General features: G+C 62.9%; 2 protein-coding genes across 3 annotated transcripts; one reads left to right on the top strand and one right to left on the bottom strand.

Annotated features, from left to right (window-relative positions):
* The first annotated feature begins 578 nt into the window (after positions 1 to 578).
* BBC3 (BCL2 binding component 3) lies at positions 579 to 5,613 on the top strand. The gene is made up of 4 exons (XM_075122447.1): positions 579 to 763; positions 1,356 to 1,659; positions 3,499 to 3,677; positions 4,524 to 5,613. The coding sequence occupies exons 2-4, from the start codon at positions 1,371 to 1,373 to the stop codon at positions 4,641 to 4,643; spliced, it is 588 nt and encodes a 195-aa protein (XP_074978548.1). The 5' UTR covers positions 579 to 763; positions 1,356 to 1,370; the 3' UTR covers positions 4,644 to 5,613.
* A 943-nt stretch (positions 5,614 to 6,556) lies between these two features.
* On the bottom strand, positions 6,557 to 27,007 carry SAE1 (SUMO1 activating enzyme subunit 1). 2 transcript variants are annotated; one of them, XM_075122511.1, is made up of 9 exons: positions 26,862 to 27,007; positions 23,728 to 23,839; positions 19,466 to 19,639; positions 17,964 to 18,106; positions 17,215 to 17,314; positions 13,659 to 13,764; positions 10,449 to 10,593; positions 8,230 to 8,299; positions 6,557 to 6,903 (listed from the first exon to the last, which is right to left on the bottom strand). In XM_075122511.1, exons 1-9 carry the CDS (start codon positions 26,969 to 26,971, stop codon positions 6,811 to 6,813), a joined length of 1,053 nt encoding a protein of 350 aa, XP_074978612.1. In that variant the 5' UTR covers positions 26,972 to 27,007; the 3' UTR covers positions 6,557 to 6,810. The 2 variants fall into 2 exon arrangements, with proteins under 2 accessions (XP_074978612.1, XP_074978613.1); XM_075122512.1 differs by lacking the exon at positions 8,230 to 8,299.
* Between the last annotated feature and the right edge of the window lie 60 nt (positions 27,008 to 27,067).

Consider the following 27,067-nt stretch of genomic DNA (forward strand, 5'->3'; position numbering starts at 1 on the left):
TTTCTTCTGCCCAGCAGGGCTCCGACTAACTTCATCTCGCGTCCCAACCAACCGCCCTCCGCCCCAGTTCTGCGGGGTCCCGACTCCCGTGCACCCCGCTCCCCACATTCCCACGCAGCACTATGCCCCCGGCAGCCCAGGCCCCCTTTCCCTCTCACGGATCCAGCAGGCCCCCCACTCTCTCCCTGCCCTAAGCCCCCAGCCCTCACCCCATGTAGCCCCATGCCCCACTGTGCGCCCCCACGATCCATGCATGCACCAACCCCTCCCTCTCTCAACACCCTAGCGCACCCCCGGCACCCCCGTTCCTATGCGTGCACCCCCACAGCCCAGGGCATGCAGCCTGCACCTCCATCCTGCTCCCCAGGTGCACCCCCCATTCCCTGGCACCCCCGGGGCTTGCAGCCCCATGCGCACCCCTCCTGGCACCCCCACTTCCCTGCACCCCCATGCACCCCTCCACCTCTAGAGCCCGGACACCCCCGGACGCGCATCCTGCACCCCTCCCCCCGGGGGATCCCCGCTCGCCCCAGGCGCCTGCACAAGCCCGAACTTGTCCGCGCGGGGGCGGGCCGGCGCTGACGTCACGGCCCGGGGGGCGGCGCCAGCCTCGAGCCCCGGGAGCGGCCGGGGTCCGCGCGCGACTTGCTGTGGCTTCGCTGGTCCCGGTGCAGCCGAGCTCCCCGCGCCCGCCGCGCACAGTCGGAGCCTCCGCGGGACCCAGCGACCCCCGAGCCGCCCCGGGAGGGTTCATGCAGCTGCAGTAAGCGAGGCCCGGGCGGTTGAGCAGAGTCCGGAGGCGGCGGGGCGCGGGTGGCGGGGGCAGGCGCCCGCGGCACATGGAGATTGTTTTGGTGCCGGGCGGGGACGCAGCCGGGGCGGGGCCCGGGTGTCTTGGCTCGGTCCTGCGGAGGGGCAGCGCCCGGGGCGTGGGGCGGCGTTGGGGGGACGCAGGGCAGGGATTGCTAGGAGAGCTGGGGCTCGGGGGTGTCCGTGGCTTGGGGGGCAGTGTGTGGGGAGCTGGGGGGTCCGGTGCCTGTGGATGGGGGGGCAGATGCCCAGCCCCCCTCGCCACCCCCAGATCTCTCCTGAAAAGCCTCCGCCGGTTGCACCAAACCCCGTCCGGGCTGAGCCGGGCCGGGACCTGCTGGCACCCGGCGGGAGGGGGGTCGGGCACCGTCGGGGCTGCCTGGGTTTGTTTACAAACATTGGTGTCGCCCCCCCCCCCGCCCGCTCTGCGGCGACCCCTGGCGGGGAGCGCGGGCCCCTGCGCCCCGGAGGCAGCCGGCCGCGGTCCCGGTCCCCCTGCCCGGGTCCTGCCCGGTCCCCTGACCGCCCCGTCCTTTGCCTTGCAGAGCTCACCGAGCGCCATGGCCAGACCACTGCAGGAGGGGAGCCGCTCTGAGCCGACAGCCGCCCTGCCAGGGGACCCAGCCTTCCTGCTGGGGGGGCCGGTGGCCGTGCCGCCCGCCGTCTGCCCGGGCAGCCTCGCCCTGCCACCCCGGCTGAACTGCGGCCTCTGCCCCGACGGCCCCACTCCCTGCTCGCTCTACCGCTGTGTCCGGGGGCCGGAGCCCCCCAGGAGCCGCAGCGCCGGCAGCGGTGCCCAGCGCTGGGACGCCCCCGAAGCTGGCAGGACCAGGAGCAGCAGGGCACATGGTGAGTCTCCCTGCGAGTGCCCCCCCTACCCGGCACGGCCAGAGGGGGTGGAGAAAGGGGCAGGAAACCCAGCATTGAGGGGATGCCCTGCCCTGGGCATGAGACCGCCTGGCCCTAGAGGTCAGCTCCTGCCCTGAGCGGCCCCCGCCTTTTATAGCCGGGGCATCTCTGGGTTCCCACTCCTCCCTGAGGGGCCGGGGCAGCTGCCCCCTGTGGCCACAGCTGCAGCCTAATCGTGCCCCCCGATTGCAGGTGCCAGTGGGTGCCGTAGGCAGCCTGTGGCCAGGGCAGGCTCGGTCCGGGCAGTGGTTCTGGGAGGGGTGGCATGTGCTGGGCACGGTGAGCTGGGCACATGGCTGCCCAGCCCCGTTGTGTCTGGCACCAGCTCTGGTTGTCTCCTCCCTAGACAGGGACCCTTCCTTTGGAGCCCTGTGGGGTCACAGGCAGGGCAAGTGCCAGGCCCTGATCCTCCGACCCCAGGACTAAGGCAGCCTGGGAGAATGAGCCAGGCCACGTTCTGACTCGCCCACGCAGCGCAGCTGAGCTCAGGGGAGTGGGGGCAACCCAGATACCCCCAGCTAGTCTCCACCCCCACCCTAGTGCGGTCGCACAAGCACCAAAGGGACAGGTCCAGTGTCACCTGTCGTGCAGGCTGATGCACCATCAGAGCCCGCGGGGCTCGGGGGTGGCCGTGCTGCACGGGTCCCTGGGTTTTCCTGCGGGATGCCCCCCTCCCCCCCCCCCCCCCCCCGCACCCCCAGCTGCCACACACCATTAGCCGTGGCCCTGCTAGCCCCTGCCGGAGACTTCCCGTGGTGGCTCGGAGTCGCCGTGCTGCCCCAGCCCGGCAGGATCTGTGTCACCATCCGGCTGGGGCTCCGGCAGCAAAGCCAGCGACGACAGGCTCCCTTCCCGCATGGAGCTGAGACACCTCGTGTCTGAGTAAACAGTGCACGGCCCCAGACCGCGCTGCTGACTCATGGCTCTCCTCCCCCAGGGCGCCGTCCGGCTCGCTTGGCTAACGAGGGGCTGCTTGTTAGCCGGCGGGAGGCAAGGAGCCGGGCAGGCAGATGGCAGAGTGTGATTGTGGGGATGGGGAGGTCGACCCGGGCAGCTCAGTTGGGCTGACAAGCTCGGGCATGTCCCAGCCAGGCAGAGTTTACATCTCTGCAGGGCTCCCCCCGGGTGCCATGCCAGGGGGGCTGGGTGAGTCTCCACGGGCAGTGCAGCTCTAGGCTGGGCATGGGGCAGGTCTGTACCCCTTGCCCCCAAGCTTCGCACTGCCATGGTCACGAGGCTGCAGGTGCCAGGGCCCCGGGGCGGTGACCGAGGGCAGAAGACATGGCCAGAGCAGCCGCACGCGCCCGTTGCTGAGCTCAGGCCGGGGCGCTGCCAGAGGTCGGTTGAAACGGGCATCCCGCAGATCAGCTGGGAGATGGGGCTACTGATCCGCTGGCCTGGGGCCGCCCCCCACACCCCCACCCCGTACACGGGAATTGTTCTGGGCTTTCCTGTTGACGAGCGCTGGGGCCTGTGTCTATCGGGAGCCGTATCCTGGCCCGACCCCTCTGGGCCCGACGCCAGCCCTGGGAGCGAGGCCTCAGCAACCATTCACCGGCCGCTGCTCCACTGCCAGCCCTGGTCTCCCCATGGGGTGAGGGTCAGAGCCCCCTGCCACCCCCGACCTGCTGGGGAAGGTCCTGCCTGGATTTGGGGTGTCAACCACTGGGGGGAGGGCAGGCGCTGGGCTCACCTCTTTCCTGGGAGGGCACCAGCCCTGCAGCCTGCCCCCCCCCGTGGGTCCTGCTGCCCTGACCGCTTGGATCTGCCACCCCACAGGAGAGCTCCAGCCCATGCAGGATGAGGGGCCCAACAGAGAGCAGCCCCCCACAGAGCCAGCCCCAGAGGGCGCCGTGTCCAACGGCCGCCTCCCCAGGGAGCCCCTGGACCCGGAGCATGCGCTGGGAGCCCAGCTGCGGCGCATGGGTGACGCCTTCCACCAGGCCCACGAGAGGCAGGTGAGTCCCATCGGAGAGACCGGGGTGGTGGGGGAAGATCAGAGGGGGCAGGGGGCGGTGCCCAGGGAAGGGAGCCTGGGCTGTGGGTGGCGACCCTTGAAGGGAACCTGTCCAGCCTAGGGGGGGCTCTGGTCTTGCTGCTGGGGTAGCGAGCTCAGGGCAGAGGGGCCCAGCTTCTGCTGGAGTCATGCTCCACGGGCTGGGGGCTGGAAAGGGTTAGTGGCCCTCCCAGGGAAAGAGAGGTGGTAATAGAACCCAGGAGTCCTGGCTGCCAACCCTCCTGCTCTCACCACTGCGCCCCACTTCCCTCCCAGAGCCAGGGGTAGGACCCCCCCCCAGCACGCTTGTGCTGATCCAGCCCCCGGCTGGCCTGCAGGCACGGGACTCTCACACCACCCCTCCCCGTGCGGAAGGGGCGGTTGGGCAAGCGAGCCGCTGAGTCACGAGCTATAAATAGCACTGGGTATATAAGGCCAGGAGCGAGCGGCAGGCAGCTTAGTGTGAGCATGGGAGAGGCAGCCCGGCTCCCTCACCAGCCCAGCGTAGCTGGTCAGCCCCATGCCAGCCCCGCAGCAGGGCGCCCTGACCGCCCTCTGCGGCAGCCACGGGACTGGGAGGCTGCCTGGGGCTACGGCCAGCCCGGGGCGCCCCAGGGATTTAGCAAACAGGCAGCCAGCCCCACTGGAGCCTGGTGGTTAGTGCAGGGAGTCCAGTGCCAGCCGTGCCCGGAGGCCTTTGCCAGAGGGCCAGCCCCCTGGGGAGCGGGGGGTTCTGCCTGGCTGGGCCGGGGGGGGCTGGCAGGGAGTCCTGCTGCAGGGCTAACTTGGCCTCTCTCTGTCCTCCCAGTGGCGGGAGCGGCAGCGACAAGGTGCCCTCTGGGCCCGTTTCTACCACTTCATCTCTCAGCTGCTGGGCGCCCTCTACAACATGCCCGTGGACGTGATGGCCGAGGTGCAGCCCAACTAGCCCGCCCAGGGGCCGGAGCCGTGGGGGGAGACCAGCCCCCAGCGCAGACTACGGAGCCTCTTGGCAAAATGTAGCAACTTCCAGAGCTCATAACTGGTTCTCGTAACCAAAAAAATCCCCCCCCCCACGCAAGCCATGGCTCCTGCGGGCTGGGCCCCAGGCTGCTGCCCCGACCGCGGGCACTGTATTTATTTATTTATTTCCGAGTACTGAGTGGGAGCCCCGCATGGCAGGGATGTGCCCGCAGGGCCCCATGATGGGGAGCGGCCGCAGCAGACGCAGCCCTGGGCTGGTGCTCCAGGGACTCAGCCCCCCCCTCCCCCCAGCATTCCTCTCGGGGAGCGCCCTGTGTCTGTGGCGGGGGGGTGGCACATGACAGCCCCAGGCATTGCCTCTGCCTGCACCCCCGACTCCCCTCGGGGCAGCAGGAAGTGCTGGGGCTCCAGCAGCAGGGAAGGCAAACTATGACGGGGGGGGGGGGGGTCTCAGCCAGCCGTCTCGCTGCTCCCTCCCTGCCTGCACTGCAGGGCAAGCTGCTGCCTCCTGACCGCTGGGCGTCCTGAGAGATCTGGGGGAGGGGGACCTGTGACCCCCCCATGCCCTTGCCACATTGGCTCTGGTGCCACCCCCTCCCCACGCACAGGTTGCTGGGGGGGGCGGGGGGGCGCTGCTGCCAGGGCTTTGGGCATGGGCAGCCCAGAGCTCTGCCTTGCCCTGGGGGTCAGGGCAGGTGAGGTGCTGGCCAAGGTTCACCGCAGGGGGAGCGGTGGGCGCGCTCAGGTGGGCGGGGGAGTCCTCGGGGGGGGGGGTTGGCAGTCGCACACTGTAAATACTGCACCGAGTGGCACACTGTACAGGGGGAGAGGTGCTGTACATACGGGGACACTGTACATAGGGGGATGCGCTTGCTGTACATGACCAGTGGCTTTTTTTGTACGTTTCCTTTTCAATAAAACTGGATTTAAGCAAAGAGGCACCTGCATCTGTCATTCCCAGCGGTGGGGGATCCCCAGCACCCTTGGCCTGGCCACTTTCAGGGGCTATTTCAGAGCTAGGTCAAGGCCAGTTTTAGAACAGGAAGCCACATGCCGACTTGGCCCAGCCAGGGCTCCTGCCCGCGGAGCCAGAGCTGGGTGTGGAAAGGGAATGGCTGCCAGGGGCCTCTGGCTTCACCCATCCCAGGACACAGTCCCGCACCACCTGGGGTGCAGCATGGCCCAGACTTCTCACCCCAGCCCCCCTCTGCCTGACCCCACCTTCTTCCAGCGAGGGCCAGGGAGCAACCGACCCCCCCACAGTGCAGCTTTGGGGAAGGGGCAGCTGTCTCTGTCTGGAAGCACAATGGGGGTGGGGGCATGTGGAAAACAGCAGTGCCATCCCTGCCCTGGGCCCCCTGGCTGCTGGGCAGCCCAGGAGTTACAGGAGCCCCGCAGCACGGCCAGCCCTGGCACAGGGGGTGAGCCCAGCCCCTGGACTCAAGCCATGGCTTCCCAGCCCCCTCCCAGCTAAGTGCCACTTAGCCGAGCTATTTTAGTCCTAAGTGCTTCCTAAAGCTCAAGATAGGCGCTGCAGGCCGCTCCCCTGCACCAGCCACCCCGCAGCTCTGCGCAAGGAGGCTGGCCAGGGGTGAGGGGCCTGCCCTACACCAGCCTGGTTGTGCCCTTTCCCCTGAGCCACGGCTGACAGGAGATGCACAGAGGCAGTTTCCCCTGCAGCAGGGCAAAGCAGGGCCCAGGCCAGCAGTAGCTGGTGGGTCGGGAGCAAGACCAAGGGGGCCTGGGCCCAGCAGCACCAGACAGCTTGGGGTGCGTTTACAGCAGCGTAGCGAGGAGGGTGGCGGGCCCCAGCACTGCCAGCCCCACCAGCCTGGGCTCCCACCCTGGAGGGGGCTGCGCTGGAAGGAAAGAAGCCAGTTGGGAAGAAGAGAGTTTATTTGAGAGCCCAGGAGAATGCACAGGGCAAGCAAGTGGGGGATTGCCCCCCCCCGCACAGGCCTCAGCAGGGCTACGCCCCTCCGGCACCCGTGGGGGCCATGTCTGTGCTGGCCGCAGGGCTGCAGCTGGAGGGGACGGTGGTGCAAGTGGCACTCCAGGGCTATGCTGGGGGGGGCTCCAGGTGCTGAACCGCAGCTGCAGGCAGACGCACTGGGAGGCCAGCGACTCCAGGCTCAGCAGGGACCCAGGCACTCAACGACCCCGTTCCCTTTGATGCCATCGAAGAAGAAGAAGTTGTTGTGGGGTGGATCCCGCTGGGACAGGGCCTGCGGAGGAGGGGGGGGGGGGGGGAAGAGGGCATTGTTAAAGCCTGGCTGGAGCCGAAATCCCAGCTCCAGGAACCCACCCAGGGCAGGGAGGGGAAAGCCCCCACCTTGCTAGAAGCTTCTATGGGCAACTCCTTCACCCCACATGGGCGGCTCCTGCGGGATGGAGAAGCATCAGCCAGGGGGGCACTTGCCACCCACTGTCCCCAACCTCAGGTGAAATGGGGGCACACGCCCGCTCACACTGCTTTACACCCGGCCCCAGGAGCAGAGGCTGCTCCAGCAGAGAGCGCGGTAAGAGGGAAGCCGCAGCTGCCGCCGAGGGGGGTGTCGTGTCACCGCCCTGCAGAGAGCAATACCCATGCCAGGGCTGCCCAGCACCCGTGGGGGGCAGAGCACCCCCGTGGGGGCAAGCACAGCCGGAAGCAGCTCCTGCACAGGGGGCAGGAGGTCGGGCAGGGGCCCAGCAGGGGAAGCAGCACTAATCCCACTGCAGAGCGGCTCTCGGCCAGGGGCGCCAGGGCCCAAACCCAGCACGGGGAGTTCGGAGACGGGGCCCAGCTTAGGGCCCCAGGAGAGGCGGGGAGCGGTCAGCCCTGGACACAGCAAGTCAGTGGCCGGCCTGGGACTCACCCAGCAGCCCCCACCCCCAGCCGCACTGCACCCCTCCCGGGGCGCTCCACTGGTACCAGCCGACCGAGCGGGGGGCAGGGAGAGGACCCTCCCACCAGCTGCCAGCCAGGCCTCTGGGCCCAGCAGAGCAGCGCCGCCAAGGGGGCTGGGAGAAGGGAGGGCCGTGCCTGGCGCAGGGCACCGAGCTTCCCAACCAAGCCGGGCTGGGCGGGGATTCCAGACACACCCAGCCCCAGGAATGCTCAGGGCTCCCAGGCCGGAGGAGCAGCGACAGGCTGCTGCCCAGCAGCTGTGCCAGGCAGCTGGGAGGGGGCACAGCGCCTCCGCACGAACCCAGCACGGTCCACCTCCCCGCAAAAGCCTCGCCTGGTCCCCACCCGTTCTGTCTGCACAGGCGGGGGAAATGAGGGAGCTGGGAGCCAGGACTCCTGGGTTCTATCCCCAGCTCTGGGAAGGGAGTGGGGTGTAGTGGTTAGAGAAGGGGGGGTGCTGGGAGACAGGACACCTGGGTTCTATTCCAGGCACTGGGAGGGGAGGGGGGGCTAGTGGTTAGAGATGGGGGGGCTGGGAACTCTGTCACCTGGGTTCTATCCTGGCTCTGCCACTGACTATGTGATGGAGGGTAAATTTCTCCTCCCGGCCATGGTGTACTACCCTATCTCTGACAGCTGAGCCTAGCCCCACACCCGTTACCTTGACGACCTCCTGTCCCAGGACCCCTCCAAGCACTGCGCAGACGGGAGCCATTTCAGAGAAGCAATAGCTGAAAGGAACAAACACGCCAGGTCAGTGCCCGACTGGCTCAGCACCCCAAGTCCCAGTGCCAATGTGCTGCCGGCTGCCCCGTGCCCGGGGCATGACCAGACCAGCCACCCAGCCTTCCCACCCTAGTGAATGAGAGAGAAGCGACTAACAGCCCGGCCCAAAGATCACTGGCCCAGGCATGGAGCCCAGTGGAAGGGATGAGACGGGTGACCCTTGCCAGGCAGGCCTGGTAGGAAAACTCCCGGGCAGGGGGAACGCTGGGGTCTGCAAAGAGCGTGACTGTTAGATCCATGGGCTGGGGCAGAGAACCAGAGCGAGGACTGAGCTAAGGGTGAAGCGTTTTGGGGGGCGTGGGGCACAGGGCTCCTCAGGGAAAGGGCTGCCTTGGCAGTCATTCCCAGCTGGGTATGTCAACTGGCCCGACCCCCGAGATGATCGGGAGGGGCCCCGAGAGACAGAAAAAGGTGGGCAGGGGTGCAGCGAGACAGGACAATTGGACAGGGGCAGGAGCCATGGCCAGAGGGGATGGGGTAGCGGGCCCAAGATAGACCCCAATGCGACGAGGCCCCGGGGGGTCCAAGGCCTTCAAGAGGTGAGCACTGAGCAGCCGTCACTGCTGGGAGCTCATTAGCCACACGGGTGTCTTGTCCCAGCCCCTCGCATGCTGCATGCGACCCTTCTAAAAATAGGGCCAGAAATATCTGCCGTGTGCCCGGGGCGCATTCCCGCCATTCCTGCTGGCGCACAGCGGCCTGCAGCTCCCTGGGCAGCGTGTGGCAACATGCAGGCGGGGTGGGATTTTCAGGCTGAAATGAATCCGGGGGCGCAGGGAGGGTCCTTCCAGCCCACACACGAAGGCAGGGTCAGAGGGTGGGGAGTCATGCACCCCCCCCCCACGGAGCAGCTCCCATCCCGCAGCACCCCTCCCCCTTCACGGGGGAAAGGGGAACCTGCAGCATCTGCCCTGGCTCCCACATCCCCGCTGGTCCAGCCCATCACTGCCTCCACCTGGCCCAGGTACCCGGGTCTCTCCCATGTGCTCAGGGCTGATTGGAGCCATCTCTGCCCCAGGTCCACAGCTTCAGCTGGGCCTTCTCAGCCCAGGGCATCACTGCCCTAGGGCCCCTCCGCCCAATGGGGCAGTTCCCTGGGTCAGGGCAGCTGGGACTGCGTCCAGCTCTCATCCGCCCGTTGAGCACCGGGACTTGCTGGATAGAGTGAGCCAGGGTCTCCCTGGAGCTGCAGGGACAGGATCGCACGCAGCCTGGGAGAGCAGGGAGGAGCCGGGCCTTCCCAGCAGCCCATCCATTCGCGTCAGGGTAGGATGCGCCGGCCCACACAGCCAAGCAGGGCAGAACAGCGCTCGAGACGACCCAGGCGAGGGAGCGGAGCCCAGCCAGGCGTGGCCGGGAGGCTCTGTGCTCACCCACGGGGCGGCGCAGCCAGACGGCTCAGGTCACTGGTGATGCAGAACCGCGGCTGCCCAGAAGGGATCAGAGCCAGATTAATGATCCTGCGATGCGCTCCTTGCTGTGGGGCTGGCTCAGCGCTGCAGGCAGCGGCATGGCCCCATGCTGGGCCCCAGGCAGTGGGGCCCGGACCCTTGGAGGGGCCAGTCTGGAGCAGGCATCCCCCTCACAGTGCAGGGAGGAGCTGTGCCTCACGAGGTGGGCGAGGAGGCTCTGAACCCCAGCAGAGCTGGTACAGGAAAGGCAGTTCCACCCCCCAGAAATCCCTGCACCCACGGAAGAGAGACACCAAGACACCCTATGGAGCCAGGGGGCTATTCACAAGCCACGGACACAGGCCCCAGGTGATTCACAAAGTCAAGTTTTCAGTCTAGTACCTGTGGGCACATGCAAGCTCCAGTACCCCATGATGGGCAGCCCCCAAGGGACGTAGCCGGGACACACGGGGAGGTGTGTGTGTGTGTGTGTCTGGCAGACAGGCCCATTGGATAGGCACTTCCTTTGGGACCCGCTTTGCTCCTGTTTACATGTGGGCAGTGAGGAGCACCCAGGGCGGACAATGGTACCTGGCCAAGGGAAGGTACTCTGCCGTGAGGATGTGACTGAACTGCATGCTTGGCATGAGGCCTAGAGTCCCGATCCCAGCCCCGACTCTGGACTGCAGCCAAACCAGCGCACCTGATGAAGTCGTCAGGCAGCAGGTCTGCACTGACGCCCAGGGAGTCCAGCACCTCATTTCGGATCTTCAGCAGCAGCTCCGAGTCTTCGGCACAGCTCTCCGGCAACGGGTCCCTCCCTTTATCCGTCCGGAATTTCAGCAGCACTGGAGGGGGGGAGGGGTGGGAAGAGGGGAAGGTCACAATCCCAATCCCTGAGCGTGCTAGTTACCCTCTCCGATAACCAACGAGATTCCTCACTGGGCTTCTGCCTAGGGAGACCTTTACTGCGCCGGGGGCCAAGAAAAGTGCTAATGGGAGAATCCAGAGAACACGGCTCCACTTGCAGGAAAATTCCCTGCTACAGACCCTGTGCGCGCCCGAGGGCATTGGCACAGCTGCCCCGTGCCTGGGTCAGAGATGCACATGCACACGGTTCATGCCAGGTGGAGGTAGCCTGGACCAGTGGACAGAGCACTGGCCTGGGGTTCAGGAGGGCTAGGATCTATTCCCATCAGACCTGCTTGGATGGCAAGAGAGGATGGTCTGCCTGTGTCATGCTGGGCACACGGTGCCCTGATCTCGGCTGGCACGGAGCACTGCCAATGTACCGACGGCAAAGAATAACTCGGGGTGACATGGCGAGAGGCCAGGCCTAGTGACCCAAGCACATCGCTGGACGCCCCGTCTGTAGAACAGGGACACGCTCGCTCTCAGGCCGGTGCCGGGGTCCCCCAAGCTACGCAGAGTGCTTTTGGGAGGCAGCGTTGCCGGCTGGACGGGTTCTGATTGAGCTGGGCAAAGCTGCGGCTCCAGCCCTGCCCTGGAACAAAACCCTTCAGCAGCCGAGCTCCCCGCCCAACCCCCTCCTAGCACAGCGGTGCCGGAATGCCCCGATCACTGCCACCGCCAGGTCTGAAGGCTGGTTCTCTCCCCACCCAGACCCTGGCCTGGCTTGTTGCGTTCCAGCCACCCCACAGGCCAAAGCCCTTAGGTCTGCTCGTTTCTTTTGAGCTGCTGGCTCATCGGGCGATAGAGCCGAAGGGTCAGTCTAGGCCCCGCCATCCATCTTCCCGGAGCCAGGGGAGCGACTCCCAGCCCAGCACAGATCACGTCGGAAGATCCAGGAAGGGCAGAGAACACAGGCAACAGCTGGGCCTGGTGTTTATCTGGGCTGCCTGCCTGCCATCCATGCCGTCTGCCCAGGCGCTAACGAGGGGGCAGGCTGGCACCGGGCGGCTACCTCCCCTGCCACATCTGACAGGGTCCTGGGGGCTGCTGGGAAAGCAGCCAAGAGGCCCAGCGTGTCTGCAATGACTTACGGTAAAGCAAACAGGAGCAGCTATTTTAACTCATCTTTTGGGAGCGTCAGCACTTTGCAGCCCGCTACAGGTCAGCAGAGAAGGAAACCCCGACAGCGAGCCAGCGCCCGACCACCACCAACCCCTCACGAGTAGCCAGCGTCCCGGCACAACTGGGAACAGGGACCTCGGCCACCACTAACCCTCACTGGGAGCCAGCGCCCCGGCAGAGCCGGGAACAGGGACCTCGGGAACAGCTCCAGTGACTGCTGAATACCTAGGCCAATACAGAGGCACCAACGTGTACCAGACAGTGTGACGGGACTGCAGCTCAGGGATCTAGGGGTCTATTCTCAGTTCTGCCACTGACCTGCTAGCTAACCTTGGTCACGGCCCCTCTCAGTGCCTCAATCCCTCCAGTGTCTCCCTTGTGGGTTCAGATCAAGCTCTCTGGGCCAGGGACTTTCGCTCACACTGTCTGTGCAGGCCCTGGCCCCATGGAGCCCCGCTCTCCGTCCAGGCCCGGGCGCTGCCAGAACAAAGGAATACGAATACGGCGTTCATTTCAAAGGGGGGCTTTGAATCCATTCCCATCCTACCCCTGCCTGCGAGTCCCGGGGACAATTTGCCAATTGACAGCCATGTTCTCCTATTGTTTAAGGTGTTTTGCCTCCAATGACTGGGGAAAGCCCCGCACGGCTGGGGACTGAACACAGGCGAGCAGTGTCAGTCAGACGCCGAGTGCTGCCCGACAGCCAGCGGGAAAACAGTCTCCAGCAACGGGCAGGGTCAAGTCCCCTCCCAGACGCAGGGGCAGCCAGAGCCGCTCGCCCAGCATCAGACAGGCAGGCAGGCAGTGCTGGCTCTTCGGCCACAGCAGCAGCCAATGCAGCTTTGGAGGGAACAGGCCAGCGAGCGGGACGGCGCAAGGCTTGGAGCCCTGCAACTCCAACACCTCCTCCCCCAGAGCCTGACTCAGCAGGAGGAATCCTAGCCAGGCAGTGGGGAGGGAATGGGAGGCCTGGATACCTCCGAGGCAGCCAGGAGCGGCAGGCGTGTCCGATGCCTGCAGTGAGCCCCAGCGAGCGTTAGCCCTGTCTTTACCCTCTGGACCCCCTGCTGTGCGGGGAGGTGGGCGCTGCCAGGCGTGGGCAGGAGCTCACAGCCCCGGCTCTGGGACAGAAGTGGTGTAGGCTATTAATCTGGGAGCCAGCGCTGGCTCACGTCACTGGAAAACCCCGCCTGGGGCTGTGGCTTCACCGAGATTGCAGCCCGTGTGGGCACCGGCGCCTGAGCGCGGCGCGCTGGAGGGAGAGGGCAGCGGGCAAACCACACGCTGGGGCCGGGCCGGTCCCTCCTAGCTGGCAGGGCGCTTCCGCTCTAGGGAGCGCGGCTGTTTCCACGCTCGCCCGGGTATTTTTAGCTCACTGCTGTTATGGTAAACTTGCATTAACCTCAAAGCCAACAAATCAAAGCCAGCTCCTGCCACAGGAAGTGCCGCGTGCTTGCTCGGCTGAGCGGGGCCTGGCGCTTCCTCAGCAGAGTCTGGCGCTGACAGCGCGCTGGCCAGGCCTGCGCTGGGCAGAGACGAGCAGACCCCACTCCCAGCTGAGTGCAGAGGCCTGAGCAAGCCAAGAGCAGGACAGGAGCAGCTCTCTGGGGGAACAACCGTCTCCCCAGGAGGAGAGCACAGCATTCAGAGAGCCAGGCACAGTGCGTGGCTCTCGCCAGCCCAGCCAACACTGGGGTGCATGTGTGGGAGGATAAAGCCTCAGAGCCTACCCCCACTACGCACCTCGTGGGAACTGGGCCTGTGGCCTCCTCCCGGCAAGGATGGGGAAGCCGAGTCACAGAGTGGGGAAGCAGCCTGCTCCCCAACCCCACCCCTCCTTGGGAGGGTGCGAGCACAAGGCCTCCCAGGCATCCCTTACCCTGGAGCAGGAAGTAGTCCGGGGCGGTGCGCTTCAGGGCTGCCTTCGCCTTCTCACTGCTCCAGTCGACTGCCAGCGCCTCCTTCAGCTGGCAGAAAACCACCCGCTGCAATGGGAAAGCCAGCGTGAGAGGGGCTGGGGGGGGGGGGGGGGGGGTCCTGCCTACGGAGAGCGGAACGATCAGGGAACAAACACTGGGCTCAGTGACCAGACTGCAGGCCGGCCCAGCGACGCCAGCCCTGGGCTCAGTGACCGGGCCACAGGCCGGCCCGCAAGACTAGCCACGGGCCCAGTGACGCCAGCCCTCGACTCAGTGTGAGGTGGCCAGGGACCGACACAAGATCAGGCTGTGGAGGCAGAAGTGAGCTAGCCACCCAGCGGACGGAGCCGAGTGCCTGGTCCAAAGCCTGCTGTAGGGGCAAGAGATGGGGAAGAGTTTATGAAGGGGTTAAGTGGGGAAAGTCTGCAGGGGCTTCTGCCGATCACCATCACTCCCTGATTCCCAAACTCTGCACGCTCGTTCGGGATTCACCTGGGGCGGGGTATTCTAAGAGCCCCGCTCAGGGGCACTCTCTTGTCCTGGTTCCAGAGAGCAGGAACACAGCCAGACGGGAATCTGGCTAGAGACCTCTCGGGGTCTCAGAAATTCAAACATTTAACTCCTGCCAGCTGCAGAGCGCAATCTGCCCCAGCCAGAACAGCTCGCTGGTCTCATGCAGGCGCACATGCGATGCAGACAGCAGCCCGGCAAGGGAAGCGGTCCAGAGGAGCGCCGGGGGCTACATGCAGTGCTGAGTGCCGCAGGAACCACCACGGCTACCCACAGCTGGATTGAATACATGGCCTAGCCTGGAGGAGGGATGCTGTCAAGGAATTAGCTCTGACCCTGGGAACGCCATGAGTCACTTGCAGGGGAGCCTCGCGCCCGAGCAGTCTCTCCCTGCGGCTCTCAATCCTCAGCACAATGCTGCAATGTACCACCCCGCCCAGTAGCCCACAGAGCCCAGGGACTGGGAAGTATGCAGAGTTGGGACAAGGGGGAGCTTTCAATCTGAGACTTGGAAGTAGAGTGTTAACAACACTCTGTGCTCAGAGCGCTTTGCAGAGGGCTCTCCCGCTAGAATCACTGGACAAACTCCCTGTCCTCAGGGTTTGGCCAGTGCTAAGAGCTCCGGAAAATCCCACCCACTGCGCTCAGCTCCCGGGATGCAGAGTCTAAATGGGGAGCAGAGAACCAGGGCTCAGGCCACTAGTGTCCCAGAAAGCATCTGCCTCAGGCGGTCGGATTAATTGTCAGGAGAACAGCTCCTGCGTCCCACCCAGAACATCTGGCTGAGTTAGAGAGGATCTTCCAGGCAGAAGCCCAGTCTTGGTGTACGGGCTGAAAGGGCCACCACACCCACAGGACACTGGTTCCAACACTTGATTCCCCCCATCCCTGCTTTTGCCTAACTGCTAGAGAACACACGTACAAGCTGCCTTGAGCCTCCCTGTGCAGCACGTCTGGTTACACAAAGGAAAGGTGATGCCAAGAAGCTCCTGTTTCTCTGGCACCCCAGCGGCAGAGAGCGGCACTGCAGATTGCCACCCTCCCAGGCCCTGGCTGCATTCAGACTTGCAGCAGGGGAGAGAAACGGGCGGTGGAGTGACTGCGAGGTGACCCCAATTCTGCTCCACCGGAGGGCACATGACCCTCAAAGCAACCCCAGCCAGGTCACAAGAAATGCTGAGGACAGACGAGCCGCCAAACAAGAGCGGAGGCCTTGCCTCGACAAGCAGCGCTAAACATCGCTCGCTGCGTTCTGTCACTTGGGGAAGCTGCCCCCGCAGTAACCCACCAGGCTGCTGCCAGCGCACCACGGCGCCGCGGGCTCGGGAATTTGCAGTGAAGCCACCAGAGAAGGCACAGGAAGCACTGTGTTTGCCCCCAGGCCTTTAGATCCATATTCCCCGGAGGGGACTTGTCCCAGGCATCGGCATGCTGGAAACTCTCTATAGGAATCCGCTGCATACTAAACCTGAGCTGACACGGATCGGAATCCCAGCCCCGATCGGGGGAGGAGGACAGCTGGCTAGCAGCGGCATCTGGGGAATACTCCCATATCTTCCGATCTGGCCCAGCTTGGGGCAAAGTGCACTAAACGCCCCCTGATTGACAAGCCGAGAGAAAGGACACAAAAGGCCATTAAGCTGCTCGCATTCTCCTCATAGCCAGATAAAGCCGGGGGATTTCCACTTCCAGCTGCGAGACCCTAACAATGGCCAGGCCCGAGGCTTTTAAACGTGAAAGCCTCTGCCCTCTCCCGTCTCCCTTCACCCCCAAGCCACCCTCCCGCTTACACAGGGGCTTTGCAATCAGCTGACAGCAGCAACACGCTGCCCTGGCGTTTGGGGGGGAGCGGAGGGCTTGGCTACACACCCAAGGTGTACCGGTCTAGTTACAGCAGGGCACAGCGATACCAGGATAATGGTGCCTTCCACCTGCACAGCTGTTCCCAGACAGGAAGGGGAACGACCTATCACAGTACAGCGGTGTCCATGCTAGGGGCTGTTCCCGTGCAAGTATATTGGTAAAACCCCCTCCCCACCCGAAGCGGGGGCGAGTAGATGGAGCCTAACTCATCCAATAAGCTAGTCACAGAAGGCTGGGTCCAGAAGCTGAATTTTAGACAGAACCAGCTCAGGGACCCCTGCCATTCAATGTGCACAGCCGCTGACCCGAGCCAAGGCCAACGAGACTCATTTATTGCATACCGAGGCTGGCTTCTCAACAGCCCAGCCTGACAGAACGAACACCAACACACAGCTGGGAAATTCCACAGCAAGTTTCTGGCTCGGAGCCATTCAAGGAGATTCTCATGGGGATGAAAACTCTGCAGCCACCAGGGTAACGTGGCACCTTACACTTCCTTCACTCACTCAACACCTCCCAAGATCATCTGTACTGATATTACCCATGGCTTCCACCCTTGGCTCTGGCCAACTGGGGCTACCTTACGTTACCACGGGATAACTCTTAAGGCTCCATTCAGAACCCCCCAGAGGATCTAGGCTCTGGTTATAAAGAAAGGACCAGAGTTCTGAATGACCACAGAGACCTCAGGACAAAGATGTTCCTGCAAACAACAGGTTCATCATTCAAACCCCATTACAGACAACATGCTGTCAAGCTGGGATAGGTAACCGGCCATCACAGCCCCTCATTTCAAAGGGAGACGAAAACACTTATGTTCTCATGACATTGAGCTCACACAGTTAAATGAGGCAGGGGGTGCAGACCCAGGCCATATGGCTCACCAGCAACAGACAGAAGCAAAGCCAGGAACTCCATAACGTCTTCCCAACGCAGCAACCATCCCACCCATGGCTCACCATGCACACCCTGAAGCTGCTGTCTTAACAACTGCATCCTGTGTACCACAAGCCACCAGACAGACCCAGCGCCTCTGCTGGGGAGGGGGGGCGGGGGAGGGGGGGTAATCTACCTAGACGTAGACTTGACGTTTCCCCGTAACATGGGTGCTCTTTGGTGGCTGACAGGGGTGATGTCACGCACCTTTTTCACCATGGTTGTCTCTGTTGAATCGAGCTTGACTTTTTTGGTGTCGGGCCCATCTTCCACTCCCTGGCTGGCTTTGGTGACCTTGGTCTTCTCTCTGCAGAGAGACAGGGAGAGATTTACTACCACAGTCCCTAGCTGAGGGAGGCCAGAACTGGAACCCATCATATTTCACGTTCTCATGAGAAAGACGGCAGGCCCAGCACCTCCGAGCCCTGGACACAGTACACTAGGTCTCAGCTTTAACACAGGCCGAGCCTGTCGGCAGCGGGCTTCCACACACAGCTGTGTGCTGAGGGGAAGAAAGGCTGCTATGGGGCAAAACCCATCCGCCCTGAAGCAGATGGTCTGTGCAAGAGAATCCCACTGGCTCACAGAAGAGCCTCCATGCCTGAACTGTCTCACAAAACATCATGGCCACAATTACACCCATTTACAGCGCATCTCCCCCCACCTCCCAGCACACAGACCGCCCCCTTTGGTAACTTAGCTTCCCCCACCTGTTAGGCCTTCACAGTGACTTCCCAAAAATGGAACGATGGCCAACAAGGGTAAGAGCCCAACACGCGGAGCTGCCAGCTGTACGCCGCGGCCTGTGGTTTCGTGGGCTGCTCCGTTCCGCACATACCAGGTGCTGCCTGGGGCTTTGCCAACATGCCTATGCTAGTACCACAGGTCTCAGTGCACCCCCCGAGCATGGGGGTGTTTGGGGGATGGCCGCTCTCCTCCCGCAAAGCCAGACTTACTCCACGAACTCGTGCGCCCCCAGGTTGGCGAACATGTAGCCATAGTAGCCAAAGATGTCCCCGGTGAAGAACTTGATGCCACTTTTGTGGCAGATCTGATCGACCCTCACCAGGACGCAGCGGGAGCAGCAGGTCAGGCACACCTGGGAGGAGGCAGAAGCATCAGTCACTCCCCCCCACCCCGACACGGACAGGAGCAGCAGAACCTGCACATTTACAAACCTCCGCCCCCCCCGCCCCCCTTCTGAGACCAGGGTTAGATAAACAGGCCCTGTTCCCTAGGAGGGAGTGAATCCCCGCCCCTCCTGGGCAATGGCAGGGGTCTTGGGCAGGGCAGCCCTCCACTCACAGCGAGACAAAGAACGGTGCTTTACATGCAGCTACTATCAATTATCCCTCCTGGCAGCAGAGCACTACGTTGTGACGGCCGCTAATTCCAACAGGCTCCTCTCCAGGGAGGATAAGGAGTTGAGAGGTGGCAGAGCCCAGCTTGCTCCGGGCAACAAAGCCAAACACAGACACTTTTCATTTAATTTAAACGCAGGGCGTGACCACACAGGGCAATGGACCAGCATGGCTAATCCAGAGTCACTCCCTGCATGGAGACACATCCCAGAGTAGCTAGCGTCCGACGTGTGCCATAATAGCCACTCCGGTCAAGTCTCCTGGATAAGTAAGGCCTTATTCCCTCCTGCCCATCTTCCAGCTTTGCAGACTAGAGACAGGCCAGAACAGAAGCAGATGCTGTTTACAAACAGATACTCAGCTTGCCAAACCAGACGCATAGTGACAACCCTTCAGCAAAGCACCCACAGACCAACCCAGTCATTCTGTAGAAGCCAGGTGACACAGATTTAAAGGGACACTCTCCATTAGCTTATGCCCAAAAGTTAGGTCGGGCAGGAATGGATTTTACTGTTTTGGGGTGGTTTTTTGGAAGGAAATAATATAAAATCAGGAAAATGGACTAAAGCAACCCCAGTCATGATCCTTAACTATGTGATGGTAACAGGTTTGCATTTTCAGGATTTTTTTTCCCTGAAAATTTTCCTGCAGTGCTGGAAACTCAATGGCCCTACAAGATGCCAGCCCAGGGGAGCCAGAAAATGAAGTAAACCCATCCAAAACAGAGTATATGCAAACAGGAAACAAATGGTAGAAAGATCCTCCCCCATCCATGCCAACTCACAGCCGTGGCTACACACAAAGGTGCATCAGGTTAATTAAAGATAATGGTTTAAACCAGTTTAGCTAAACGGGTGTGAAACCCTGCAGGGTTGTGCTTAAATCAGTTTAAACCTGGTCTGTTGGTTTAGCTTCCATCTGGAAACATACAGGTGCAAGCTAAACTGACATAACCAGCTTTAGAGCGAGTTAAAAGCATCTACACAGGGATTCATACTAGTTTAACTACATCTGTTTTTATACCAACTTCAATTAACCACCCAAGGACACCTCTGCCCAATGCCCCCCACCCCACACGCACCCCACCTTCCACTTACAGCATCAAACTGAGTAAAGAAATCTTCGGCTTTGTTTTCGATGTTCTCCGGGTCAGCTTTCACGTCTACCATGGGGTTGAGGTTCTGAGCCCGTTCCAAAGAGGCTTCGGCTCTGTTGCGGCCCAGCGAGCCCACGGGAATCAGGAACTGAGCTCTCGTGTCCTCCTGCGATACCTGGGGCAGGGGGAAACAAAACCAACCCATCTCTGAACGGTTGGCGAGTGGCAGGACCCCGAGAGGCAGTATCACCACGGGCCATTTATCACAAGTGGGAACACAGGAGACATGGGCCTGCAAGGGGCCAGCTTCCCCACTAGCAGGGCACAGTTCTTGTCACACAGGAACTAAAACACTCATCCAAAGCCACCAGGGAGAAGAGTGACAGTTATGAGGCATGAAGGAAGGGGCTGGTTTGGGGGTTAAATGGTACAATTCCAGCCAGTCTGAGCGGGAGCTGTCGAACAGCAAGAGCTGGGGGTGTCACATCCTACCAGTCAGAGCCCCCAGTCACACCACGGAACCCCGGCTGTGCTCACAGCGGCTCAGACCCACTGCAGTGCCCTCCAAGACAGCCCCCTAGGGCACATGCAGCAGGTACAAGGGGAAGCTTCCCTGATGCAGCTGCTCTCCCTCCACTTACCTTCCTCCTGCGCTCTGTGCCTTAGCCAGCGAGCGGCTCTAAAGCCGAGAGCTCCATCTGGTGCCCGACGTGAAGTCACAGCCACACTGCACGGCCCAGCACCGCAGCCTAGCGCCTGCACTAGGAATTGCAAGCAAAGCGAGGCACAGCAAGGGAGGATGCCGGCTGCTATTCAGACCAGGGGAATGATCCTGCTCCACATGCCGGGGCAGAGAGAACTCAGCCTTGGCCTCGCCGAACTCACAGACCGTGGTCTCCGCCTGCCCTGCAGACACGTCTCGGTGCAGACTTCATCGCTGCAGGCGAGTGCTCCCTTAGCCACCAGGCCATGCTGCCCGTTTGTGTTCTCGACACACCATGCAGGGGCGCCCTGGTCTCTGTTTGCCAGCCTGTCGTAGAGGGCAGGTGGCAGCAACCTCTGTGAACCTGGGGTGCTTAAAGACGGGCACATCTTCTAAAGTGGGCAGCTCTAGGTGAGAACAACGGGGTCTGTCCCCTCAGCGAGCTCCAGCCTGTGACGAAGTGGGACTGTTCTTAATGTTTCCTCTGAATATTCTGGGGGTGCCTCAGTTTCCCCTAGGCAGTTCTTAACTGTTCTTAAGGCCAAGGTTTGAATTTGAATCCACGGAACCAATTGGTGGAGAGAGAAATGGTCAGTGAAAATGCAGATGACCTGGCTGGCAGGGGGGAGGAGCGGCTAGGCTCAGGCTACCTGCCTGCCTGTAACCAGACCCCTGGGGCTCCCCGCCCCCCTTGCACACCGGAGAGGGGGACTCAGGGGGCTCACCCTGGCTCTGATGCAGTGAGGAAAGCAGCGAGCTCGCTGCCTACCCCCACTGGGACAGCAAGGGCAGCGCTGAGCACAGTGGGAGCTGAGACCCCAGCTGAGTGGGGGGAGACACAGGCAGGGCAGGGGAGCTGTGGGGAGTGGCAAGGTGCTGGGTAAGGAAAGTCTGGATGAGCCTAGGCTGCCTTGTGAGCTGATGGCTGTGTCTAGTCAGCAGGGTGGGAAGGCGAGGAGAGTGGAAGATGAGTGTCCCTGGACCTTACCTGTTAGCTGGGTGGAGAAGCGGGACAGGGAAGGAAAGGGGTCAGGGGTATTAACTTGCCTGTGGAGGGAGCTACCCTGATCTCCAAGCAGTTGTCTGTGACCAGCCTTGTGTGCTGGGACCAGGGGAATGAGATCCCAAGCTGGGTGTCTGGGAAAGGAGAAAGTGTGTCCGGCTCTTCTTTGTCTATGGAGCAGACAGAAGGGGCCTTTCAGCCTGTGATGGTTGAGGGGAGTGCAGTTGTCTCAGAGTTGGCTCTGGATTCAGCTAAAGTCCAGGAAGGGAAAAGGGTCCTAAGTTTGTGTCTGCTCGGGAGAATGGCTCTGTAACAGGTCGCATCCAGTTAGTGTCTATGTAAAATCCCAGAGACCAGACAATTCGGGTGCTTGTATTTTGCCTGTTGCTAGTGTGTGACTGGGAAAGGGTGTAGCAACTCTGTCTAATCAGGGTGAGATCCTAGCCAGGGCACAAGGAGAGCATGAAGGTGATGTGATTGTGTTACCTACTGAGGGTGTGGAAACCTGTAGCAAGAAGGAAAAGATTCCTGAACTTGTGTGTGGCAAAGGGAAGGAGAATGCTTCTGACCGTTTATCTAGGAAGTCTGTCAGTTTGCCTGAAAGGGGATTGTGTAGGAATCTGCCGGATGGACCAGAGGTAATTCTGGATGTAAGGGAGACCCAGAAAGAGTCTGTTGTTGCTCAGGAAAGCGTTCCTCTAGAGCAAGCCCTAGGGAAAGAGGGTAAGAGCAGAATTTCTGTGAGGGGTGAATTGTTGCATAGAAGAGCCCTAGGGAAAGGAATCCTCATGGAGTCTTTGCAAGCAGTTTACTGCCACTGAAGGGTGTGAAAGTGATTTAATCAAGAAAGTTTCAGTTCCTAACAGCCAGAAATTTTCTGTTGTGAATGGACCCACTGACTTTCCTGTTAAAAGATCCAGTGTGGATAGCTTTGAGAAGGTCTCAGATGGAGTGAAAGCTGTTAAGAAAGTTAAACAGTCCTATAACCAAGTGGCTGTGTTTGGCCAGCTTGTTGGGGAGAAGACCCAATCCCAGTTTGACCCCCTGGGGTTTTGGGGTGGCCAAAGGGCATGGGCCGCATAAACCTTCCCACATGCGGCCTGCAAGTGCTATCGACCACCCCCCCGACCTAAGGGAGGGCTTGAAACTGGAAGGGCCTGGTGTAACTCCCACCAAGGAATGGGAGGGATGCTGGGGCACCCCCGGGAACGTTGGCGGCTTCGAACTTCCCCAGGTCATGGGCTAAAGTGACCCCACTCAGTTCGATCTTGAAGGGGGGAGAGATGTGACGAAGTGGGACTGTTCTTAATGTTTCCTCTGAATAGTGTGGGGGTGCCTCAGTTTCCCCTAGGCAATTCTTAAGTATCTAGGTGGTGGGGTAAGGGTGTATGATCATTGCAGAGCCCTAGAGGGCAGGTGTGTGCAGGGGTCTGGACACAGACAATGGCCAACACCCTGTTTCCTGGCAACTGATGGCCTGGGCCCTTCCCCCCCTACAAGATGAGAGCTAAAGGGTTGGAGAACAAAGGAATCAGGTGACCTCCTGGCCTGGGAAAGTCCAGAGGAGGAGGGGCTGGAGATAGTTTCAGTTTGGGGCTGGCTGGGACATGGAGTGAAGGGCAGACGGGGTTGGCGGACTCGCTGTGGGAAGTGCACGGAGGGGCAGAGGATGTGGAATTCTCCGAGGTCAGACCCAGGAAGGTGGAAGCTGTGTGAGCTGTGTGTCCTGAAGTCAGGCTGCTCACAGAAAGGAGACTCTCCCCAAAGTCCTGCCTGGCTTCATGGGGAGCAGTTCCAGAGCATCGCCCGGGGACTCAGTGACACAGCCCCAGAATGAAAGTCAGCTCCTCAGGGTGCTGCACACCGGGGCGGTGAGGGGCACGGAATGGAAATACTCAACTGAGGCACTTACTTACCATGACCCACCTTCCATCCCAGCTAAAGCAGAAGTGGCAAGCCCCCAGGCTATCAGCACTTCCAGAACTGCCCTGTTCCATACCTTACACATCTCAGAGCACTGATAAGGACTACAGGGACCAGGTCAGAGAGAGCCACCTGGGCAAAGGCTATGCCCCCGAGTGGTAACAAACATGGGAGGATGCCAGCATGATGCAGTGACAAGGAAGCATGGCCCCAGCTGGGCGAGCAGCAGGGTTTCCAAGGGACAGTTTGAGAGAGAGGGCCAGGGAAATTGGGTGCTGGACAGGGGAGACCTTGGTTCAATTCCCAGGCCCACCATGCACTTCCTGTGTGACCTTGGGGAGTCACTTATCTCTGCCCCATGGCTCCCCAAACAGAGACCCACGCGCATACAGGGGTGGGTGGGGATAGAATCCATGCGTGTTTGTGAGACGCTAAGAGACTCCGTGACGGGGGTCAGAGAAGCACCCAGACGGGAACTTCTTGCCCCAACCTGCAACGAGCCTGCCGTAAGGCCTCCAAGAACCAAGCCCTCCCCCTCCACTTGCTCCAGCATGGCCGTGGCTCGGGGGGCGGGCCAGTCTGCAGGGACCTGTGTGCTCAGAAATCCCAGAGGAGACAAGCCAAGAGCTCCTACCTGCTGATGGTCGAGCATGGTCAGGCCTTTGACGCCTGCCAAGATGAGGTTCTTCGCCACTTCTGCTCCCAGGCCCTTCATGCCAACCAGCAGCACCCGGGATGCTCGCAGCCTGCAACGAGATGCATGGGCAGTGTTAACGATGGACGGCACCAGCTGAGACTCGGCGGGCGAGGAGAACAGCTCTGCGTTCACAGCCACAGGATGGCAAGGAAAGAAGCACACACGGATAACCAGCATCTTACAGGGCCAACGACGCAAGGAAAGGCAGCGAGCGCTGCCCCAATCGACCAGGGGCGTCCTCCAGGCAAGGGAGGCCCAACCGCGGATCTGCAAGCCACCCCCAACCCTGCTACGTGAAGTGGGCTCTGGGGTCAGAGGGCCAGGCCACGGAGTGGGGACACAGCGAAGGGGGCAGAGGAGTTGCTGCCCAGGCCGTGGCACAGCCAGGGTTAGGAAGGCCCTGAACGGCAGGAGAGCCTCCGAGAGGCGAACACCGTGGGAAGGGAGGTTGTTCCCAAGGCTGAAGAAAACGTGACGGTTCGTTCCAACGTTGACAACGGACCATTGACGAACACAGCTTGGAAACGTTCCCACACAGCACAAAAACCTGCCTTCCCTTTCTTCCTTCAGTGGTTTACGTTTAACACAGCGATGCCGCCCTCCCTCCTCGCCCCTGCTTCCTGCAGCGCCCCCCACCCCACTGCTCCCCATTCCCCCCACCCGCTCCCCATCCCCCCAACTCCATCCTACTGACCCTTCCCCATCCCCGCTCCTTGCCCCCGTTTCCTGCAATGCCCCCCACCCCACTGCTCCCCATTCCCCCCGCCCGCTCCCCATCCCCCCAACTCCATCCTACTGACCCTTCCCCATCCCCGCTCCTTGCCCCCGTTTCCTGCAACGCCCCCCACCCCACTGCTCCCCATTCCCCCCGCCCGCTCCCCATCCCCCCAACTCCATCCTACTGACCCTTCCCCATCCCCCTCCCTCCTCGCCCCCGCTTCCTGCAACGCCCCCCACCCCACTGCTCCCCATTCCCCCCGCCCGCTCCCCATCCCCCCAACTCCATCCTACTGACCCTTCCCCATCCCCCCTCCTCGCCCCCGCTTCCTGCAACGCCCCCCACCCCACTGCTCCCCATTCCCCCCACCCGCTCCCCATCCCCCCAACTCCATCCTACTGACCCTTCCCCATCCCCCTCCCTCCTCGCCCCCACTTCCTGCGCCGCCCCCCACCCCACTGCTCCCCATCCCCCCAACTCCATCCCACTGACCCTTCCCCATCCCCTCCCTCCTCGCCCCAGCTTCCTGCGCCGCCCCCACCCCACCCGCTCCCCATTCCCCCCGCCCGCTCCCCATCCCCCCAACTCCATCCTACTGACCCTTCCCCATCCCCCTCCCTCCTCGCCCCCGCTTCCTGCAACGCCCCCCACCCCACTGCTCCCCATTCCCCCCACCCGCTCCCCATCCCCCCAACTCCATCCTACTGACCCTTCCCCATCCCCCTCCCTCCTCGCCCCCGCTTCCTGCAACGCCCCCCACCCCACTGCTCCCCATTCCCCCCGCCCGCTCCCCATCCCCCCAACTCCATCCTACTGACCCTTCCCCATCCCCTCCCTCCTCGCCCCCACTTCCTGCAACGCCCCCCACCCCACTGCTCCCCATTCCCCCCACCCGCTCCCCATCCCCCCAACTCCATCCTACTGACCCTTCCCCATCCCCCTCCCTCCTCGCCCCCACTTCCTGCGCCGCCCCCCACCCCACTGCTCCCCATCCCCCCAACTCCATCCCACTGACCCTTCCCCATCCCCTCCCTCCTCGCCCCAGCTTCCTGCGCCGCCCCCACCCCACCCGCTCCCCATTCCCCCCGCCCGCTCCCCATCCCCCCAACTCCATCCTACTGACCCTTCCCCATCCCCCCTCCTCGCCCCCACTTCCTGCAACGCCCCCCACCCCACTGCTCCCCATTCCCCCCGCCCGCTCCCCATCCCCCCAACTCCATCCTACTGACCCTTCCCCATCCCCCTCCCTCCTCGCCCCCGCTTCCTGCAACGCCCCCCACCCCACTGCTCCCCATTCCCCCCACCCGCTCCCCATCCCCCCAACTCCATCCTACTGACCCTTCCCCATCCCCCTCCCTCCTCGCCCCCACTTCCTGCGCCGCCCCCCACCCCACTGCTCCCCATCCCCCCAACTCCATCCCACTGACCCTTCCCCATCCCCTCCCTCCTCGCCCCAGCTTCCTGCGCCGCCCCCACCCCACCCGCTCCCCATTCCCCCCGCCCGCTCCCCATCCCCCCAACTCCATCCTACTGACCCTTCCCCATCCCCCCTCCTCGCCCCCGCTTCCTGCAACGCCCCCCACCCCACTGCTCCCCATTCCCCCCGCCCGCTCCCCATCCCCCCAACTCCATCCTACTGACCCTTCCCCATCCCCCCTCCTCGCCCCCACTTCCTGCAACGCCCCCCACCCCACTGCTCCCCATTCCCCCAACTCCATCCTACTGACCCTTCCCCATCCCCTCCCTCCTCGCCCCCACTTCCTGCAACGCCCCCCACCCCACTGCTCCCCATTCCCCCCGCCCGCTCCCCATCCCCCCAACTCCATCCTACTGACCCTTCCCCATCCCCTCCCTCCTCGCCCCCACTTCCTGCAACGCCCCCCACCCCACTGCTCCCCATTCCCCCCACCCGCTCCCCATCCCCCCAACTCCATCCTACTGACCCTTCCCCATCCCCCCTCCTCGCCCCCACTTCCTGCGCCGCCCCCCACCCCACTGCTCCCCATTCCCCCCGCCCGCTCCCCATCCCCCCAACTCTATCCTACTGACCCTTCCCCATCCCCTCCCTCCTCGCCCCCACTTCCTGCAACGCCCCCCACCCCACTGCTCCCCATTCCCCCCACCCGCTCCCCATCCCCCCAACTCCATCCTACTGACCCTTCCCCATCCCCTCCCTCCTCGCCCCCACTTCCTGCAACGCCCCCCACCCCACTGCTCCCCATCCCCCCAACTCCATCCCACTGACCCTTCCCCATCCCCCCTCCTCGCCCCCGCTTTCTGCGCCCCCCCCACCCCACCGCTCCCCCCCACCACTGCGACCCTCCCCCCATCGCCGCCCCGCCCCCAGCCCTACCGGCGCTGCGCCTCCAGCCCCCACAGCCGGATCTGCCGGTCGTACTGCGCCGCCTCCTCCTCGCTGATGCCGCCCGAGCCGCCGCCGCCGCCGCCCTCCTGCTCCACCATCCCGCCGCCGCCGCGCGCCCGGCCACGTGACCCCGGCGCCCGCCCCCGCCACGTGACAGGGGCCGCGCGCCCCGCCGCGCCTGCGTCATGTGACTG

The sequence above is a fragment of the Caretta caretta genome, chromosome 23 (assembly GCF_965140235.1).
Source record: "Caretta caretta isolate rCarCar2 chromosome 23, rCarCar1.hap1, whole genome shotgun sequence".
Lineage (NCBI taxonomy): Eukaryota > Metazoa > Chordata > Testudines > Cheloniidae > Caretta > Caretta caretta.